Below are 21799 nucleotides of genomic sequence, written 5' to 3' on the forward strand. Positions count from 1 at the left end.
CATGAGTTGCACTGTTTTTTTTGGTGTAACTTGATTTTTCTGGTGTATCTTTTTAGTTGCAAATATGGCCATTTAATTTGCGCCAGTGTAAGTGAGTTAGTTAGGTTTTTTGTTAGGTCAGTTTTTTTTCCCAGCCAATTACACCATTTATGCCAATTTGGCCAGAAAAAAGTTGTACTAAACTAACTTAGGGCAGCGTATGTGTCCACTTTTGTCCGCACAGAAAGACCTTACAGTTAAGGAATCGGCGCAAGTAAGTATATTTAAAGCACCACCAAGCACCAAACAAAGTACAAAAAGTAATAAGCAATGAATTAACAAATTAAATAGAAGGAACCCTGCACCTAAAGCACCAAGACAAAAGTAATAAGCAACCAATAAATAACATTAAAAAATAGAAGGAACCCTGCACCTAAAGCACCAAATCAATCAGTAAATAACAAATAAAAAATAGAAGTCCTACCTTAGGGAACGCAGCGGGCTGCCGATGAGGGAGCCCATTCGGCCAGGGCTAGGGACGGGGTGCTTCAACCCCTCCCATACAGCCTGCAGCGCGCGTTTGCAGAAATGGCCTGCCAGGAGTTACTGCACATGCGCGCAGACTCTAACGCGCATGCGCAGAAGTCCCAGCACTGTTTTCAGCGCCAGGACCTGGCTCCGCCCCCAATCCATTGGGCCACACTGCGCCACGACGGAGGAGAAGCTGGGGAGCGGTCAAAATATGGAGGTCTTTTTTCGGCGCGCTTGGAGGCGGGCAAAAGCGGCAGAGCTCGAGTAATGGCACTAGAAAAAGAGGTTAGGGAAATTTGGGCCCTATAAACCTATTTGTAATTAAACACGAATCTGGTTCATCTGTGTAGGTAAGGTTTAAAATGCATTTAATTTTTCAATGAAAGTGCAAGAAAAACAATGTACTGGTTAGGTTATGCTCATTTTTTGACAGATTTGCCCCCAAAAAACTCAGATTTGATAGTCCATTGCATGTGTCATTGCCTCATGGGGGTCAGGTTGTAGCTGATTGAGAACAATCTACTTAGCCTGCATATATTTAAAAAATACGGCTTTAGCAGGGTAGCAGAACTTCGTTTTATATATATTTTCAGATGACGCAATCTGTGTCCAACTCCAACCAGTGCCATTTGAGGAATGTCAGTTCCTTTAAAGGGATTGTGTCTTCATTTTAGGGCAGCAGATGAAAACCATCCTTGCAGCAACAAATTAAACATTCTCAAAGACCACAAGATCCCTAATGAATGGCTCCTCCTGAAGAAATAAAGACCAGGGGTTATGTCGAATTAAATTTAATTTGCATTTCGTAACAAAGCTTTTTGTTGTGCTCAGCTTTTGAATGCATTTGACAAAAAAAACACTCTCCAGCTTTAGTACATCTTCCTAGATACTATACATGTAAGTGGGTATATTAATAGTTAGTGAGGGTAAATCATTCCAAGTACTCATTTTGCTCCAAAGCTTGTGCATTATGTACTTCAAGGACATCCAGTTAGTAAACCAGGTTTTTATTCTGGGAGCACCTTGGGCTGGGAAGTATTGTAAAAGCAGTGGATGAATTGACTTGATTGTACTTTTTTTTGCTTTTGCCCTCGGTTCAGATCAAATGTATATTGTGATCAAGAGTACATAGTGTCAGCAAATTAATGGTAAGTGTAACTCCGCACAAATAAACCGTTAAAATAATTTTCCAAGTATTGGTTACTCAACTCATTCTGTAGTAACTCCCACTTCTGTTAGCACCGATGATGCAGCTTTGTCTAAGACTATACTTTGAGTCAAAGGGGAAATATTTTTTAGCTTCTTTCGCTTTCTGTGGGATCCATTATAGAAATGGGATAATTCTGCCAGGAAGACATTCCAAACTTTTTCCTCATTTAAAATCAGTGCTGCTTTGAAGCAGAGCAGTTTATGAGAGCATGTCACCCTCAGCTTCACCCATTGCAAGACACAGAAACTTAAGACTTTTGGAAGCCTTACAGCTGCTGCCTGAGCCAAAATAAACAGGCTGCCAGGATAAATGGCAGCGGAGATCATGCTTTACCCAGCCTGGTCAGCTGTAGTATTTCCAATGAAGACTGAAGTTGCAGACCACAAGATTCCCGATGAATGGTTTCAGACCACCTTCCCCTGAAGAAATATAGAGCAGGCTTACACCTAATGGAATTTAATTTGAATTTCGTAATAAAGCTTTTCTTTGTGCTCTGCTTTTGAATGAATTTGACATAAAAGCACAAACTCTCCGGCTTTAGTACATTTTCCAAAAATGAACAACTACAGATTTGACATTTCCTGAGGGTTCTGGCAGCAGAACCACACAGATGTGTTAAAAGATGATGTACAAATCAATTTAGAAAAGTGTCAATTTTACATTCTTGAGGTTTGATATATTAATTTTTAGCACAGATGCAAAACTAATTTCTGAAAATCTGCTCCCTAGTCAGATGTTTTCAGCGTTTAAATTAAAAGAATTTTAATACAAAAAAGGAAGTGGGTTATTTTTAAATTTAAAAGTGTCTGACAGAATCTTAGAAATGAGGTTGGGCTTGTAACTTAAACTTAGGAGGCTGTGGAGGCTTTAGGGTATTGAGTTGATCCCTAGGAGAAAAAGGAAACCTGGCTCAGTGCATCTTTCTGTCAGTTAGTTTGCTTGACAGCTTGATAGTATCTTTACCAACACTGGGTAGTTGTTGCAGACAGATGCTCGGAAGGAACTGAGCTTCATCACCCCAGCCAAGCTGTAAAAAGTCAACGAGGAGTCACAGTCACCTTAAACTGACCTGCTGTTCTTGGGAATTGCAAATGGCAATAAATGTCAATAGTTTTGACAACTTAATATACATTTTTGCTGATGACTGTGCCTCTGCCACATTGTTGCATAGAATAAGGAGTAAGCAGTATACAATATAGTACAAATGAGGAGCTACTGGGGTAGAAATTTTGGCCGGAGGCTTCCCGCGAGCGGATGCCTCCGACCTGAAAGAAAAATCGTCTAATTTACCTGGTGGTTCGTAGATTCGCGCTCCTGGGCGCCTCTGGGTACCCGGAGTGTCCCAGGGGTACATGCAGTTCGCATGATCACGAGGGCTTGCCCAACCAATAAAAGAAGGCACTCTCCATTCATACTTATGGGGTTTCTGTTTGTATGGGAATCGCTTAAAATAAGTACATGAACACATTCAATAAAATAAAAAAAATTACACTTTTAAAATTAATTGAAGTGCCATTTAATTAAATATTTTAAACAAAAAATTTAATTTTTTGAAAATTGTTTTTGTTAAAAAATAAACTTACCTTATTGGACAGGGTTTTTAATGTATAAATGAGTGATAACATTTTATTTTTCTATTTTAAAAGCAGGCCTTATATCTGCTTTTACCAGGCATAAGAATTTCACGGGCATTCGCTGGGCAGAACTCTCCGCCCGCAAATGCCCTTTTCTTTCGGAATCGTACGATCTGTCAAGAGGATTCTTGACGGATCTCAAATTCCAGGTTTCAGCGCGTGCACAGTGCATGCCTAACCCCAGAACTTGTGGGGTCCCACGCATGCATGCGCACCTCGTACCACCTCGTACCACCCCGTAGCTTTGTGCAGTAGATTTAAAAAAAATAATAATTTTATTGGGTTACGTAATTTTATTCTCTCTCTTTTCTGTCTCATTATACATATCTGCAACTGAGTGGATGGGTGCCCAGTCTACTCTGAGGTTATTACCAGTGCCCCCTTCTAGGAGGTGGCAATGGCTTACCCAGAATCGCTCTTGACTGATGTTCCCTCCCTTCTGCTGAGAGGTGTGGCTCAGATTAGTATCTCAGCAGAGTGGGGCCACCATGCTGCCAGTATTGTTTCAAAATGGTGCCTACATCTTTTGTTTCTGCTGTAATTTACCAAATACTGTTGCTAGATAGTCATCAAATGTTTGAGAACTCTTTGATCACTGACTTTAAAATTGGAATTAGTCAAATTATCCTTGAGATATTTTTCGACGAACAAAGAAGTTGCATAGAAAGAATTGTTCACTATTGGAAAGACTCTTCATATTTCTTGGAATGAAAATAGCCTCTTGTAGACTTGCTTTGTTCAATAAAGCCAGACAGAAATGAGGTACTTGAATAATGTATCCAGGTCTGTCTGTCTGGCTGCTTGCCATTGACCTGAGCAGGGATCAGCATCCTTAGTACTGGAATTGCATCCAGCGCTGAAAAGTAAATATAAAGCTAAGTACTGGCTGGGAATTGGGTACAATGAAGGAAGTGTACTAACTTCAAATCAGGACTTTGCCTGTGTGTGCATTTTTGTACTGTACCAGTAATCAGTTTGCAGAGTTCCTTGATGGAGCACTGCAGACATCAATTTTACTAAAATGAAAACACTCTACGGTAAAATGTGACAGAGATTTCTCTGCAGCACCTCTCCTCTACATGCGACATCTGTTTACACATTGCTCTCTATATATTTTGGTCTATTGCTACAAATATTTAGTTGGATTTGAGAAACTGGGGAGGGAGAGGGTGGAACAAGCTTCTAAACAATCAGAAAAAGGCGTCCTGCATAGCTGTAAATGATTTTATGCAGCCGGTAAAATGCGCACAGGAATCCATTTATTTTAAATGTAAACAAAATATACAGGGCCGATCTTGGGGTCACTAATGTTCTTCAGTTTTATTCCCTAAATGAAGTTTCCTATTAATTTTACCCTGCTTGTGATATTGCACTGAAAATAGGAATTAGGTAAAATACAACTAGAAACAATTGATAATCATGGACAACTGATCTTTACAGTCATTTTTGTGTTGTATTTTGAGCAAAACAGATGAAATGGTGGGTGGGGGATTGTGCAATATTTGTAAATGTTCCCAGAACAGTAATTAAGATATTTTGCATTAGTAATTGGGCTGGATTTTTGGTTTTGGGGCGAAAATGGAGGCGGGGCGTAAAAGTTACCTGCCGGGGAACGTCTGTGCTCTGGGGAGAAATTTTTGCCATCTGGGCCCTGAACCAAGGCGCAGCACGAAGGGAGTCGTTGCACACCCGGCACGGCTCTTCCTGACGGTGTTTCTTAGCGGCGCCGCAAAACCCGACCTGGAGCTCCCGACCAGAAGGAGAAGACCTTGCCGCCCTGTTTCTCGCTGCTCCAGGACGAGACCCGGAGCGCAAAGGACCTGAAAATCCAGCCCAATGAATTGTGCTTGTTGGCATCTTTGTGTGTAGTATTTTCTGCTAAAGGTATTTGAGCAAAGTGAAGTTTTGTCTATGTTTGAAACATAGAAAATAGGTGCAGGAGTAGGCCATTCAGCCCTTCTAGCCTGCACTACCATTCAATATGATCATGACTGATGATTCACCTCAGTACCCCTTTCCTGCTTTCTCTCCATACCCCTTGATCCCTTTAGCCATAAGGGCCATATCTAACTCCCTCTTGAATATATCCAATGAACTGGCATCAACGACTCGCTGCAGCGGGGAATCCCACAGGTTAACAACTCTCTAAGTGAAGAAGTTTCTCCTCATCTCAGTCTTAAATGGCCTACCCCTTATCCTAAAACTGTCTCCTTTGGTTCTGGACTTCCCCAACATCGGAAACGTTCTTCCCGCATCTAACCTGTCCCGTCCCGTCAGAATCTTATATGTTTCTATGAGATTCCCTCTCATCCTTCTAAACTCCAGTGTATAAAGACCCAGTTGATCCAGTCTCTCCTCATATGTCAGTCCAGCCATCCCTGGAATCAGTCTGATGAACCTTCGCTGCACTCCCTCAATAGCAAGAACGTCCTTCTGCAGATTAGGAGAGCAATGCAAATTCAGTGGTACAGGTGCAACGTCCCGAATCCGGAACTGTCCGAAAACCGGACTTTTTGCTCATAGCTGATGGAGTCATCCAGAATTATTTTCCAAAAACCGGACGTTTTTGAGGCAAAACGCAAAATCCGACACGGATTAAGTTGATTCCGGATTTCAGGCAAGAAAATCAAGTCTGAAATCTGGAATCCTCGACCGAATCCGTGCCGGATTTTGGGTTTTGCCGGATTTCGGATCTTGCCGCTCAAAACTCGGCACTGATTCGTTTGAGGATTCCGGATTTTAGACTATTGATTTTCTTGTCTGAAATCCGGAAAAAGACAGAAACTGGAACGGATTCGGTCTCGAGGATTCCGGACGTTGTACTTGTACTTGCTATTTTCTTGAAGGCACACAACATTTCTATATAAACCTCTGGTCCCCTTTAAGACGACATAAATCTATCACCGATTAGACTGTCTTTTAATTAGTCATTTAATTTTAAAGGTAATTTAAGAACTGTTTAAGATTTAGTTTACTATGCTGCATGTGCATTTGCATTAAGGGAATGCTATTGGTTTGTAAAATAGTTAGAATGGATACTCGGGAATGATTACATGCTGCTGATCCAATTCATCTAATTAATTAGATCTAATTCAAAAGTTCAAATGACATGAACTTCAACTATGAAGCTTGAGTGATTTATAGTTGTCATTTGAACCCTGTGATTGGGTATAACCTTGAAATCACTCCCTTGTATTTGTAACCTTTTGCTATGTAGTTTCAAATTTATAGAGGGTACTCCTGCTTTTGTTCATTTTATATGTTACAAATGGATAGTCTTCACATTTGCTTCGTATCTTTGATTGAGAATATTTACATATGAGTGTTAATGATTGTGACATTACTGCAGATTTATTGAGAAATAGCCTGGGGTTACTGGGGAATATAATCTTATAAAATAAGTGTTTTGAAGGTTGTATAGGCGGAGCTCTGTAAAGTAAAAAACATTACCAAAAGGGAAAAAAACACCGGAACACAATCAGGAGACCCATTCAGGTAAGTCGTTGTATAAATTTTTTTTTAAAGATTGGTGGCCTTACCGTCGACTGCCGCCGATTTCTGCTGCCATTTTCCCCTCGCTCCCAGTTTCCACTTGGGCTGGAGCGGGCGGGAGGAGAGCACCACCGGGAACCGCCCACTGATATCCTCTGGCGGCCAAGTCGCGTAAGTGGCCTCCCCTCCCGCCCGCCGAGATGCCAGATTGGTGCGGACGGGAGTTGGTGCTAGCACGGGGAAGGACCGCTGCGTGAGGGAGGCTGTTCTTACCCCGACAGTAGGTACGAATACATGAAAGAAAAGGTTAGTGAACATCTTTTTAAAAACATTTTTTTACAGCGACTTACCTGGATGGGGTCACCTGAAGGTGTTCTGGTGGTTTATTTTTCTTTTGCTAATGTTTTTTATTTTTCAGAGCTCCTGGGCTCGACTCCATCCTCGGCGGTACTTGGGTGGCAAGCTCGTTTGCTGCCGAGATTGAGAGCTGCTGCCCAGATTGATGGCGTAAGCCATTATTTTGCCGCCAGGCGGTACTGCCCTCTTTTTTAGAGGAATCTTTCAGGCAAAGTACCGCCCGGTCTCTCGGCAGCCATCGGCGGTCCTTTGGGCGGAAAGTGGATGGGCCTTGCAGCTCATGAAAACCGGGGCCATAGTTTTCAATGTGCATTTTAATAGAAGCTCAGTTTTCTATATACCTACCTCGTGATACACCTTGTTACAAAAATTCTTGCCTTGAGTGGCATTCTAGTTATCGTTTGTTATAAGAACAGGTGTAGAGTGATGTACATGATAACATCATGTAGTTAAGGCCAGCGTATTTTTTTTAATAGATTAGTTTTGTTTTTTCCTGTGCTTTCACAATCCTTATTGGATCAACGAGCTTTTCATCTGTGCCAAATTAATGGGACTGGCACAGTAAAAAAAAAAAGAGATAGCTGAAAATTAAGGTACTTGTATAAGGGCACTAGAAAATTAAAACCGTTTTCTTGAGGTACATCTCACTACACTCTCTACATGTTGCTTCTCTACATAGACCAATCTCTGGCCTTGCTATAAATCTTTTGTTACAATACAATTTTGTGTGTCTGACTATATTCACAGGATAATTACGGATGAGAAAGGCCAATTGACTCATTTAAATTCATTCATCCAGAAAGATTTGAATGTCCCCCATTACCACAACCAATTATTTTTCAAATGCTTCATGGGTTTTCATCTCCATTGCTCTATCTGGAAGTCTATTCCATGTGTTGATCATTCTTTGCATGAAGAATAATTATCTGATAGTAAATTTAACTTTTACTAGTTTGAACTCTTTGTTTTACTCTTGCAATTTCATTTAAAGTAACAGTCAAGTTTCACTTTTTCCGTTCCCTTAACTATCTTGTAACTAAAAGATCACCTCTCGGACATCCTCTTCTGAGGCCTAAAAGCTCAAGCTTTGCCAGTCTTTCCTCATAATTAAGACCTTTGACTGTAGGGATCAATCTCGTGGCTCTCTGCGGTCATCCCCCTGCAAAACAGATACACTGCTTTGGGTATTGTTGAGGGGGTGACTCATCAGGGGAGGGCAGCAGCAGCCAAGTTCATGGCACCGTGGCTGGCTCTGCTGCACAAGAGGGCAGGAAAAAGAGTGGGAGAGCTATAGTGATAGGGGATTCGATTTAAGGGGAATAGATAGACATTTCTGCGGCCGCAACTGAGACTCCAGGATGGTATGTTGCCTCCCTGGTGCAAGGGTCAAGAGTGTCTCGGAACGGGTGCAGGTCATTCTGAAAAGGGAGGGTGAACAGCCAGTTGTCGTAGTGCATATAGGTACCAACGATATAGGTAAAAAACGGGATGAGGTCCTACGAGACGAATTTAGGGAGCGAGGATTAAATTTAAAAAGTAGGACCTCAAAAGTAGTAATCTCAGGATTGCTACCGGTGCCATGTGCTAGTCAGAGTAGGAATCGCAGGATAGCTTACGTAGATGAATACGTGGCTTGAGGAGTGATACACAAGGGAGGGATTCAAATTCCTGGGACATTGGAATCGGTTCTGGGGGAGATGGGACCAGTACAAACCGGACGGTCTGCACCTGGGCAGGATCGGAACCAGGGGGAGTGTTTGCTAGTGCTGTTGGGGAGGAGTTAAACTAATATGGCAGGGGGATGCGAACCTATGCAGGGAGACAGAGGGAAGTAGAATGGGGGCAGAAGCAAGAGATAGAAAGAAGAAAAGTAAATGTGGCGGGCAGAGAAACCTAAGGCAAAAAGCAAAAAGGGCCACATTACACCAAAATTCTAAAAGGACAAAGTGTGTTAAAAAGATAAGCCTGAAGGCTCAGTGCGAGGAGTATTCGGAATAAGGTGGATGAATTAACTGCACAAATAGCAGATAGCAGTTAACGGGTATGATGTAATTGGCATCACGAGACATGGCTCCAGGATGACCAAGGTTGGGAACTCAACATCCAGGGGTATTCAACATTTAGGAAGGATAGACAGAAAGGAAAAGGAGGTGGGGTGGCATTGCTGGTTAAAGAGGAAAATAATGCAATAGTAAGAAAGGACATTAGCTTGGATGATGTGGAATCGGTATGGGTAGAGCTACCGAATACCAAGGGGCAGAAACCGCTAGAGGGAGTTGTGTACAGACCACCAAACAGCAGTCGTAAGGTTGGGGACAGCATCAAACAAGAAATTAGGGATGCATGCAATAAAGGTACAGCAGTTATCATGGGTGACTTTAATCTGCATATTGATTGGGCTAACCAAACTGGTAGCAGTGCAGTGGAGGAGGATTTCCTGGAGTGTATTAGGGATGGTTTTCTCGACCAATATGCCGAGGAACCAACCAGGGAGATGGCCATCCTAGACTGGGTGATGTGTAATGAGAAAGGACTAATTAGCAACCTTGTTGTGCGAGGCCCCTTGGGGGAAGAGTGACCATAACATGGTAGAATTCTTTATTAAGATGGAGAGTGACACAGTTAATTCAGAAACTAGGGTCCTGAACTTAAGGAAAGGTAACTTCGATGTTTTGAGGCGTGAATTGGCTAGAATAGACTGGCAAGGGTTGATGGTGGATAGGCAATGGCAAGCATTTAAAGATCACATGGATGAACTTCAGCAATTGTACATCCCTGTCTGGAGTAAAAATAAAACGGGGAAGGTGGCTCAACCATGGCAAACAAGAGAAATTAAGGATAGTATTAAATCCAAGGAAGAGGCATATAAATTGGCCTGAAAAAGCAACAAACCAGAGGACTGGGAGAAATTTAGAATTCAGCAGAGGAGGACAAAGGGTTTAATTAAGAGGGGGAAAATAGAGTACAAGAAGAAGCTTGCCGGGAACATAAAAACTGACTGCAAAAGCTTCTATAGATATGTGAAGAGAAAAAGATTAGTGAAGACAAACGTAGATCCCTTGTAGTCGGATTCAGGTGAATTTATAATGGGGAACAAAGAAATGACAGACCAATTGAACAAATACTTTGGCTCAGTCTTCACGAAGGAAGACACAAATAACCTTCCGGAAGCACTAGGGGACCGAAGGTCTAGTGAGAAGGAGGAACTGAAGGAAATCCTTATTAGGCAGGAAATTGTGTTAGGGAAATTGATGGGATTGAAGGCCGATAAATCCCCAGGCCCTGATTGTTTGCATCCCAGAGTACTTAAGGAAGTGGCCCTTGAAATAGTGGATGCATTGGTGATCATTTTCCAACAGTCTATCAACTCTGAATCAGTTCCCATGGATTGGAGGGTAGCTAATGTTACATCACTTTTTAAAAAAGGGTGGAGAGAGAAAGCGGGTAATTATAGACCGATTAGCCTGACATCAGTAGTGGGGAAAATGTTGGAATCAATTATTAAGGATGAAATAACAGCGCATTTGGAAAGCAGTGACCGGATCGGTCCAAGTCAGCTTGGATTCATGAAGGAGAAATCATGCTTGACAAATCTTCTGGAATTTTTTGAGGATGTAACTGGTAGAGTGGACAAGGGAGAACCAGTGGATGTGGTGTATTTGGACTTTCAAAAGGCTTTTGACAAGGTCCCACACTCTAGATTGGTGTGCAAAATCAAAGCACATAGTATTGGGGGTAATATACTGACGTGGATAGAGAACTGGCTGGCAGACAGGAAGCAGAGAGTCGGGATAAACGGGTCCTTTTCAGAATGGCAGGCAGTGACTAGTGGAGTGCCGCAGGGCTCAGTGCTGGGACCCCAGCTCTTTACAATATACATCAACGATTTGGATGAAGAAATTGAGTGTAATATCTCCAAGTTTGCAGATGACACTAAACTGGCTGGCAGTGTGAGCTGTGAGGGGGACACTAGGAGGCTGCAGGGGGACTTGGACAGGTTAGGCGAGTGGGCAAATGCATGGCAGATGCAGTATAATGTGGATAAATGTGAGGTTATCCACTTTGGGGGCAAAACGCGAAGACAATATTATCTGAATGGCGGCAGATTAGGAAAAGGGGAGGTGCAATGAGACTTGGGTGTCATGGTTCATCAGTCATTGAAAATTGGCATATAGATACAGCAGGCGGTGAAGAAGGCAAATGGTATGTTGGCCTTCATAGCTAGGGGATTTGAGTAGGGAGATCAGGGAGGTCTTACTGCAGTTGTACAGGGCCTTGGTGAAGCCTCACCTGGAATATTGTGTTCAGTTTTGGTCTCCTAATCTGAGGAAGGACGTTCTTGCTATTGAGGGAGTGCAGCGAAGGTTCACCAGACTGATTCCCAGGATGGCAGGACTGACATATGAGGAGAGACTGGATCAACTGGGCCTTTATACATTGGAGTTTAGAAGGATGAGAGGGGATCTCATAGAAACATATAAAATTCTGACGGGACTGGACAGGTTAGATGCAGGAAGAATGTTCCCGAAGTTGGGGAAGTCCAGAACCAGGGGACACAGTCTTAGGATAAGGGGCAGGCCATTTAGGACTGAGATGAGGAGAAACTTCTTCACTCAGAGTTGTTAACCTGTGGAATTCCCTGCCGTAGAGAGTTGTTGATGCCAGTTCATTGGATATATTCAAGAGGGAGTTAGATATGACCCTTACGGCTAAAGGGATCAAGGGGTATGGAGAGAAAGCAGGAAAGGGGTACTGAAGGAATGATCAGCCATGATCTTATTGAATGGTGGTGCAGACTCGAAGGGCCGAATGGCCTACTCCTGCACCTATTTTCTATGTTTCTATGTTTCTCTGCATTTAGCTGTTGAATAATTCCATTGGGTCTCGGCGGCCAGAACCAGACAAATTATTCAATTGCGGTCTTATAAGATCACTGTACACTTTGATCAAGACTTTCTCTGACTTGTATTCTAATCTTTTGGCTATATAGTTCAATATTCTATTATCTTTGTTGATTGCTGTTCAGTATTCGTTGAACATGTTGAGCGTCACGTCTACTTAGATTCCTTGGTCTCTCTCAACTTTATTCTCAGCTATTTCAATGCGAATCATGAAGTACACGCGTCACTTGTTTTTCATTTCTATGTGTAGTACTTTGCACTTGTCTGCATTAAATTTAATTTACCATTGTTTTGCCTGCATACATATTTTGTCCAACTCACTCAAACTTTCGCGCTGCCTTCTCCAATTTCACTGTCCCTCTTGGAGTGCTAATTTAACCACTTTGCATTGAATTTCTGAATCCACATCATTTTGTAGATTAGAACTTGTAGTGGTCCCAATACTGAGCTCCTAGGTACCCCACTCAGTACACCCTTTCTCCCTCACTCCAACATAATTCCTCTAACAAGTACCCTTCTGCCTGTTTCTTCTTCTTATGCAGGGTTCACCTTGTATTCCCACAGCTTTGACTTTAATGGCCTTTTGTGTGAAACTTTGTCAAATACTTTTAAAAATCTAGGTACACTATATCATAGGGCTTTTCACAATCCACATGGGTTGTCGTTTTCTCAATGAATTATGATTGTTGGGTCTGTTTCTCAATTCTCTCCATTCTCTTTGGTTATGTCTCCTGTATTTTTCTCCTTTTTAATTGGCTATTTTCATTTATCCAATCATATTGCACAAAAGTTTTCTCCATATTTCAGTTTTCTTTACAAGGCTATCCCAGCAAAATAATTCTCCAATATATAGCCACCATGATAATTTCTCACCCACGCTACTATAAACACCTAAAATAACATTTCTTACATAATTTATACACAATGAATTACAAACACCTTTTCCCATTGCTTTTCTTCCCCCTCCCCCCCCCCCCACATCCAGAAGGAATATAATGTGAACTGCTGAGCACCATGGAATTTGGGGTACACATTCTCCCTTCCCTATGACAAACCAAGAAAAATTTGTATAAATTGGTATCCTTCGAACAGCAATTCATCTTTCTTTAGCAGAGGAATTCGCAGGATCCACTGTGTCTTTCGTCTAACAACAATCTTAGGCAGCCATTCCCCATCAATTTTCACCATCTCCAGTTTGTTTGTATGCCTTCCCAGAAGAGGGAGGGACAGGCAACCTGTTTGGTGGCTAAAGAATAAAAGCCTGTTAGGGACAGAAGGGCGAAGCAGACATTGTTGAATGGGGAACAGTGCAGTAAGATAGAAACATAGAAACATAGAAAATAGATGCAGGAGAAGGCCATCCGGCCCTTCGAGTCTGCACCACCATTCAATGCGATCATGGCTGATCATTCAATGCAATGGGAGAGAAGGAGAGAAACCATGGTGTGGAGAACATCTTTGACTCTGCAGAAGGGAGCTGAGTGGGGCCACACCATCATAAAAACCCACAATCTTCTAACTCGTGAGAAATCCACAGCGTTTCAATAACGCTGTGTCTTTTACTTGTTGCCTGGTAAAACTGCCTATAGTAGAGGCAGTTAAAAGTGACATTACTAAAAATTAACACCTTGTCCAGAATTAGCACTATATCCAAGAATGCAACCCAGGTGTCCATAAATCTATTAGCAGACAGCTATTCCCAGTGGAATAAATTAAGTTTCAGTGGAACAAATCATATATATTTGAAATGAGGAAAAGTGAGGGAAGGTCAGAAATAGGAATCGAGAATGGATGTGTGAGACGATTCAGTTTCTGAATTTTATGGCAGCTGTTTTTTGAAGGTATAGGAATGGTTGTAAAATGCTAAAAAGCATTGTTGGAGGTCTTTGCCTTTCCACTGATGATGCAGTCTGTCTGTTAATGGCTGACCGTTATATAAATGAGAGTGCTTTGCGAATACTCTCAGTAGGGAGGGAGGGAAAAGGGCCTCAGGCTGCCCATGTAAACTTATATCATGTTAATTCTGGGCCAGCTGACCAGGTTAAAAAAAAAACAGACATTACACAATTGTTGACTACTAGAAATTAATTGCATAGTTATTATTTACTGATTTCCTTTCTTTAAAATGCACCTCAATGTTATAACATTATGAAGTGCAAAAAGTTATATTGTGGTAGATTTAATTACTATATGCAGACAGTAACATGGCCCACATTCAACAAACAAGTCCGAATAAAATCTCACGTTAGCTTAGGGTTAATTTTCTTTTATGTTGACAAGGCAATCAAATGTGTCTTCTAGAATTAAAAAAAAAATTGTATGACTGAAAAAACATTTTAATTATGTATTTAATGTTTTAAGGACCAAAAAGTAATTTCCCGACTGAAATTTCCACTCTTAAATGTGTTCACATTTTAACTGAATTTACTATTTAAATGGAGGTAGAGTAAGACTACATTTTTCTATTAAAATCTGCAAATTGTCACATTTTTGTAATTTTAGAAAATGTAGTTTTCAAAATTTAACAGCATTTTTTGAGAAGCATAAAGGTCCTTTCTGTTGAAGACGCTTGGGTTTAATTAATCCAGCTCAGGAAGATTGGATAAAAGTCCTTTTTTTGTTTGTGGTTTGATTACTCAAAGAACATTTAATATGGGCTAATTCTTAGTGCACATGACTCCACAACACACAACCCCTCTTGCTGTAATTAATCATGAGTACAAAAAACAGAACACATTTAATAGAATAATGAACGAATAGTTTAGGTAAAAGTACTAGTATCTTAAAAAAACACTTTTATTTCATCAATCTTTTTTTGCCCTTTGTAAGGGAGTAATCTTGAATGCCATGGTGTAATGCATGGTCAGGATCAAGATCAAATGGATTATTCAGATTGTCACATTTGAGGTGGCCTTTTAAGCCTGGATACAAGGTCAGTCTGCTGGTGGTGTGTTGAGATTGAGGGGATTGATGTCTTACATCCTTGGCAGAGCAATATTTTATTGTGTTTGGAAAAATATACAGATAGTTCAAAACTTCTTACAAATCAGTTTTCATGGTCTGTGTAGAATTGCTACTGTAGTGACTTTTGTTGACACTTGTCTATGACATTTAATACCTAATAACTATACCAGTTATGCATGAATTCCCATACTCTTGACAGCCAAGAGTGTCAATAAAACTACATACTGGACTTCAAAAAGTTATTCATTATTTGGAAGTGCTTTGCAACATTTCAAAGCAATAAAATGTTGTATAAGTGCAAATGTTACTTCGGAATTTTTGTTTTTTAAATAACTTGGGAAGGAAAAGAATTGCCTTTTCTGGGAGAAAGCCAGTGCAGGGTTAATTTGGAATTGGGAAATCTCAGTAAAAATTAAAAATTGATTTCTTGTATAATTTAAAAATAGTTTTTCTAATCCTGTTTAAAATGAAATGTGGGTGAGGAACTCTGTAACCTAAATAATTGTTTTCTTTAAGTGGACAGTTTGTTTTCAATATTTAAAACGTTCCCCTAATATAAGTAGGGGATTTGAATTCAGGAATTCTCTGAAGTAGTAGCTTTGAATTAGATCAAGTTGAATTCAACAAGGAGGTGAATGCAGCGAAGATACAATGAGAGAGGGAAGATGGGGAACTGAAGTGAGATGCGAGAACCTTGTGGCTAGCCATCACAGCAGGCAGGGGAGGTGAGGGGAAATATACAACTACCAGATGCTATCGCTATGTTCAACTGAGCCACACACAATCAAATTTTGAGACACAGAAACTGTGTAGGAGTTGGCAAATATGTAATTTGGGTGAGACTAATTAAAATCATAGTAAATAGTAAAATTATTGCTCATGAATGCATATCTTGATCGTGAGATCGTTAGCTGCATATTCTTCATTCTGCATCGTTCACATTAATCTATCTTAATAGGTAGTGGGGGAACTACATGCTGAACACATGAAAATATTATGATGTTGCAGATAAGGAGTGGAGCAGGTGATCTTCTACTACTTTGTTTAAAATCCCAGGCCTGCGCCATTGTGCCAGTTTGTTTCCCTCCAGCTAAAGGTACTTTGCTGCTCAGGTTACCGAAAATTCTCCAATCTCTTTATAAGTTAGATAGGACCACCCTGATGGGAATTGCTTCACCAGTTTTGTTCCAGCCAATAGCCGTACCTCTGAGCTGAAGAGTTCTTGTCTGAATTCAGTTTTGTGGCACTGGACTATGAGTTACTTCCTTAGGGCAATCAGATGTAATTTACATTTTGCACTCCTGAGAAAACTAAAGAAGAAAATCGTCTTATAACGCCTGAGGCTGGTGGGGGGGGGGGGGGGGGGGGGGGCGCGGCTACCTCGACCCCTCAAAACCCCCCCATCTACTTTCAATGGCCCTAGAAATAGTGGATGCATTGGTGATCATTTTCCAACACTCTATCGATTCTGGATCAGTTCCTATGGACTGGAGGGTAGCTAATGTAATATCACAATAATCATGTAAGGAGGGAGAGAGAAAACGGGTAATTATAGACCGGATAGCCTGACATCAGTAGTGGGGAAAATGTTAGAATCAGTTATTAAGGATGAAATAGCAGCGTATTTGGAAAGCAGTGATAGGATCGGTCCAAGTCAGCATGGGTTTATGAAAGGGAAATCATGCTTGACAAATCTTCAAGAATTTTTTGAGGATGTAACTAGTAGAGTGGACAAGGGAGAACCAGTGGATGTGGTGTATTTGGACTTTCAAAAGGCTTTTGACAAGGTCCCACACACGTGATTGGTGTGCAAAATTAAAGCACATGGTATTGGGGGTAATGTACTGACGTGGATAGAGAACTGGTTGGCAGACAGGAAGAAGAGAGTCGGGATAAACGGATCCTTTTCAGAATGGTAGGCAGTGACTAGTGGGGTGCCGCAGGGCTCAATGCTGGAACCCCAGCTCTTTACAATATACATCAATGATTTAGATGAAGGAATTGAGTGTAATATCTCCAAGTTTGCAGATGACACTAAACTGGGTGGCGGTGTGAGCTGTGAGGCCGACGCTAAGAGGCTGCAGGGTGACTTGGACAGGTTAGGTGAGTGGGCAAATGCATGGCAGATGCAGTATAATGTGGATAAATGTGAGGTTATCCACTATGGTGGCAAAAACACGAAGGCAGAATATTATCTGAATGGTGGCAGATTAGGAAAAGGGGAGGTGCAATGAGACCTGGTGTCATGGTACATTAGTCATTAAAAGTTGGCATGCAGGTCCAGCAGGCGGTGAAGAAGGCAAATGGTATGTTGGCCTTCATAGCTAGGGGATTTGAGTATAGGAGCAGGGAGGGCTTACTGCAGTTGTACAGGGCCTTGGTGATGCCTCACCTGGAATATTGTGTTGAGTTTTGGTCTCCTAATCTGAGGAAGGACGTTCTTGTTATTGAGGGAGTGCAGCGAAGGTTCAGCAGACTGATGCCCGGGATGGCAGAACTGACACATGAGGAGAGACTGAATCAACTGGGCCTGTATTCACTGGAGTTTAGAAGGATGAGAGGGGATCTCATAGAAACATATAAAATTCTGACTGGACTGGACAGGTTAGATGCAGGAAAAATGTTCCCGATGTTGGGGAAGTTCAGAACCAAGGGACACAGTCTAAGGATAAGGGGTAAGCCATTTAGGACTGAGATGAGGAGAAACTTCTTCACTCAGAGAGTTGTTAACCTGTGGAATTCTCTACCGCAGAGAGTTGTTGATGTCAGTTCATTGGATGTATTCAAGAAGGAGTTAGATACGGCCCTTACAGCTAAAGGCATCAAGGGGTATGGAGATAAAGTAGGAAAGGGGTACTGAGGTGAATGATCAGCCATGATATTTAATGGTGGTGCAGGCTCGAAGGGCCGAATGGCCCACTCCTGCATCTATTTTCTATGTTTCAATCACTGTTATGAGAGCCTCATTTGCGACCGATCTGAATTCCTTCGCTCTCTTCCTGTTGTATTCTCCCTGTATGTTGTCTAGTCTGTGAAAAATGGCTGATTGAGCCCTGGGTATACTGCTCATGTGACAGCTGACCAGAATCACGGGGGGAGAAAAAAATCTGAAGAAAAAAAATTGGGGAAAAAATTCTGCATGCGCAGAAAGTCCATTTATTTTTCCAGATCAATGAATTCGGCTCTGGCGCGCACATGTAGTTGTGCTAGGCCGGATTTATCGCTATCGCTGGTCATCGTTTGGCGAATTTTGCGGCGTCCAGCGATATCGGTATTCCGTCGCTAAAAAAAATTCGCCGTGATTATCGCCAAAAAACGGCAATAGCGGTGATTCCCAAATTTCTGGCCCACCAGATTAAGTAACAATGTTTAATGCTATCTGATCTAATCTATCTCTGTAGAGTGACTAACGTTTTGGGCATGAAAGACCTGATACAAAGACTGGGTAAGAACTAACCAACTTGAATGGTGTAGGACCTGGTTGCTTTGTCATGGTGGTAGGCGGCCACATGCAGCACCGGCTAATCTGCAAAGTCAGGAAATTTCTGTGTGTGTACTCAGCATGTGGTTTTCTTCGAATGCTATCAAACTAGAGAGTACTATTTTAGGTGCATATCATTTCAGGTAGGTAATCTATCTTTTAGATCTATGATTACACAGAATCTGCTGTTTTTCAATGCCCAGTTGTAATTTTTGTTTCCTTATTATTTTTAATCATATTTTTTGAAATTCAGCTGAGAATTTGATCCATAATTTTGAGTTTACACTTTTTTTTTAAACATCTGGTTTTTTTTGATTTGGTACTGATTTTGCTAGATAATAATTGTCAGTACTTAAAATGTGTTTTCTAATATTTGTTCAGTCAGAAAATGTAATAGATTTATTAAGCAGAATACTTCTGTAATTAAAAATGCGACATTTTAGATCAGTTATTTTACAGGTTATAGATGTATGTACCCTTAGTTTTGTTAGTTTTCTGGAGGAAATTGGAAGTTATTTTTGTCTTTAGTCCAGAAACCAAAAGTGGTGAAGTAATGTAAAGTGGTTGTGGAAAAAAAAGTGGTGTTTAAAGTTGCACGTTTTCTTTTTACCTTAAAATAAATGCCCATTCAGCTAACTGCACATTTCATTCCAGCAATTCATCAAAAACTGGAAGTGGATGGGACGGAAAAAGTGGAAGGATCTATGACGCAGAAACTGGAGAATGTACTCAACAGTAAGTTGTGCGTTTCCAGCCATACCTATGTATGGAAATGGTTATTCAGTTTAACTGAATCTCTGCTTAAATGGCTTGTAAACAAGCAGTGACCTGCAATCTTAGTATTTAGAAATTTATCCAAGTTTCGATGTGATAATCAACACTAGTTACATTGTGCATTTTCATTTTTGCAAATGTAAAAAGTGTGCTTCAGGCTGAGGCTTGCAATATCTACATCCTATTTAAAAAGATAGGCAGTGATTTGTCATCATATCTGTCGAATTGTATCTTTACACACACACAGGTGGGGTGGGGGGGGGGGGAGGGAAGTTTCTTCAAAATTTGCACATACTCGTACTCTCCATATTGAGCTTATACTGAAAAGTGTGATTGTTGTTGGGTTCAAAATAGGAATATTAAAATATAATGATTGCAAAATTGACTGGACCTTGTATAGAAGAATTCATTTCAGAAATGATAGATGCCTTAAAATATGGCCAACACAAGATCCGTTTCACACAATAAAAGTACTTTTTCCGCAAATACATAATGTTATGAAAAACCTGGCTTATTGAAACTGTTCAGCATCGATATAAAGTAAATGTGTATCTTGGTCATCTATGCTGGTGAAACTGAAGAATGTATTTGTGTTTAATATAGTGCTGTACGAGAAATCTGAGATAGGGTCTATTTCTGTCCTAAAGCACAGTTGAAAATAATGCAGTTAAAAAGTAAAGAAATCATTAAATAATCAGAAATTTAAATATCGCTTCATAGAAGCCAAAACTTCATTCTATCGTAAAAATTACACCTTTAATGGCCCTGGTTTATTAATCATGCGTTCTGCATGAAAAATTAAGCATAGAAATAATCTCATACGTGTAATTGTAAAGCATATATTGTCACTAGCCCTTTTCCAACATGTTTCATTTTTGTGAGAGGTTTATTTTTTGAATTTCTTCAATATCACCCAGATTAGGATGAAGGAAACCTGAAAGGGAAATGCAGCAAGGTTTAATGAAGAGGCCGGGCACTGTTTTTTTATTTTATCACTGAAATAGGAGTACTGTATTTGACATATCTCTTTAACATTCTTACAAGTTGCTGGAAGGGAAATGAATCACGATAATGTACAGTAAATAAACAAGTACTTTTCCTTTAACTTAAGTAAATAAACTTGAATAAATGAGCTGGTTTCTTGAAAGTGGATAATATTGCAATTGATATAAAATGGGAAAGCTAACTTTGAAATAAAGTTGATTTTCTTTCCTTTAATAGAGAAATAATTTTCACAAATGATTTTACATAAAAATCTCATACTCGGTGCACACATTGTAGCTAAATTTCCGTGGATATTTCGCAGACTACATTTAATTTTCTGCGGGCCACCCAAGGAGCTGAGTGCAGAAAATGGCATGCAAGCCACCCAGTGTGATCGATGTGCTTTTTTCTCTATCTTTGCTTAAAGTATAGTCACCAGACCAAATAATGCAAACCCCTTTCTGGAAACATTAAACAACAAATCTATTTTAGACATAATTTTTTAAAAATTTGTTTTTACCAAATTTAAATGTTTGTTTTTTTTGTTAAAAACTGAAAGCGAAGCAAAGTAGGTATGAACAATTGTTGACAGTTCTTCTACAAGACTGTTAGAGAAGAACATTTACAAGTATTTTGGAAGCATGTGCATGAACAATGGCCAAAATACTTTACAATTTATAAACTTCTTTTCTGATTGTTGTTTTCATATTTGAGGCAGAAATATGTGCGCCTGCATATATAAAAATGCTAGTCCGCAGAACAATACACAGTGGTAACGAAAAATAAACTGTTTGAAAAAGGATAAAAAAATAATCATTAAAGCGAGTTGAGCAAGAGTCCTTAACATTAAAACCTTCTATCGTATAGGAAGAACAATATCTTCCAACATGTACTTCAAGGTTTAGACAGTTGCCGATGTTTTCTGCTACTGGCTTGCCTACTAACTGAATTTACCTCCTATTTCCAGTTACACGTTTTAAACAAATGCACCTTGTCAGACATTAAATTAAGGTTGCTCCTTTATTTTGACTGATGTAAGAGTAGTATAATTTAATTTACACTAAACCTTTAGCATTGATGTGAAGTGGTTTTCACTTTATACCAATGCTGAACTTGTGTAGTGGACTTTTAAAGTTAAGGCCTTACCTGCTCTGAAGTGAAGCAGAGTGAGGCTACCTCCTTCAGAGCGTCTCACTGCACTCTTGTCAGATTGGGGCCTAATTCCTGATTTAAGATGTATTTAAATTACAACTGTAGCATTGGTCTGCACCAAGGTTGAACCTGTAATGTAAGTGCAAGCTAATACCCCTCAATTTAACAATTAACAGGATGTAAAAGCTGAGATTGTAATGTGGTCCTAATTTTAGAAACATATGAGCATTTGAAAGCCACTGTGTATTGTCCTGCATGAAAAATAACATGGGCCATTTTCAACATGACATTTTGAGTCAATTACAACCATTGGTGAATTAGCTACTTTTCTACTAACGTC

At 40.4% G+C, this 21799-nt stretch overlaps 1 protein-coding gene across 7 annotated transcripts in view; it reads left to right on the top strand.

Moving 5' to 3' along the window:
• exoc2 (exocyst complex component 2) overlaps window positions 1-21799 on the top strand; it is a 329764-nt gene that overhangs the window by 123433 nt on the left and 184532 nt on the right. For all 7 annotated transcript variants that reach the window (XM_070880460.1, XM_070880458.1, XM_070880464.1 and 4 more), the window contains one exon: window positions 19204-19284. In XM_070880460.1, the coding sequence (XP_070736561.1) occupies window positions 19204-19284 (81 nt within the window). The remainder of the gene's footprint in view (window positions 1-19203; window positions 19285-21799) is intronic.

The sequence above is a fragment of the Pristiophorus japonicus genome, chromosome 5, assembly GCF_044704955.1.
Source record: "Pristiophorus japonicus isolate sPriJap1 chromosome 5, sPriJap1.hap1, whole genome shotgun sequence".
In the NCBI taxonomy this organism is placed as follows: Eukaryota; Metazoa; Chordata; class Chondrichthyes; family Pristiophoridae; genus Pristiophorus; species Pristiophorus japonicus.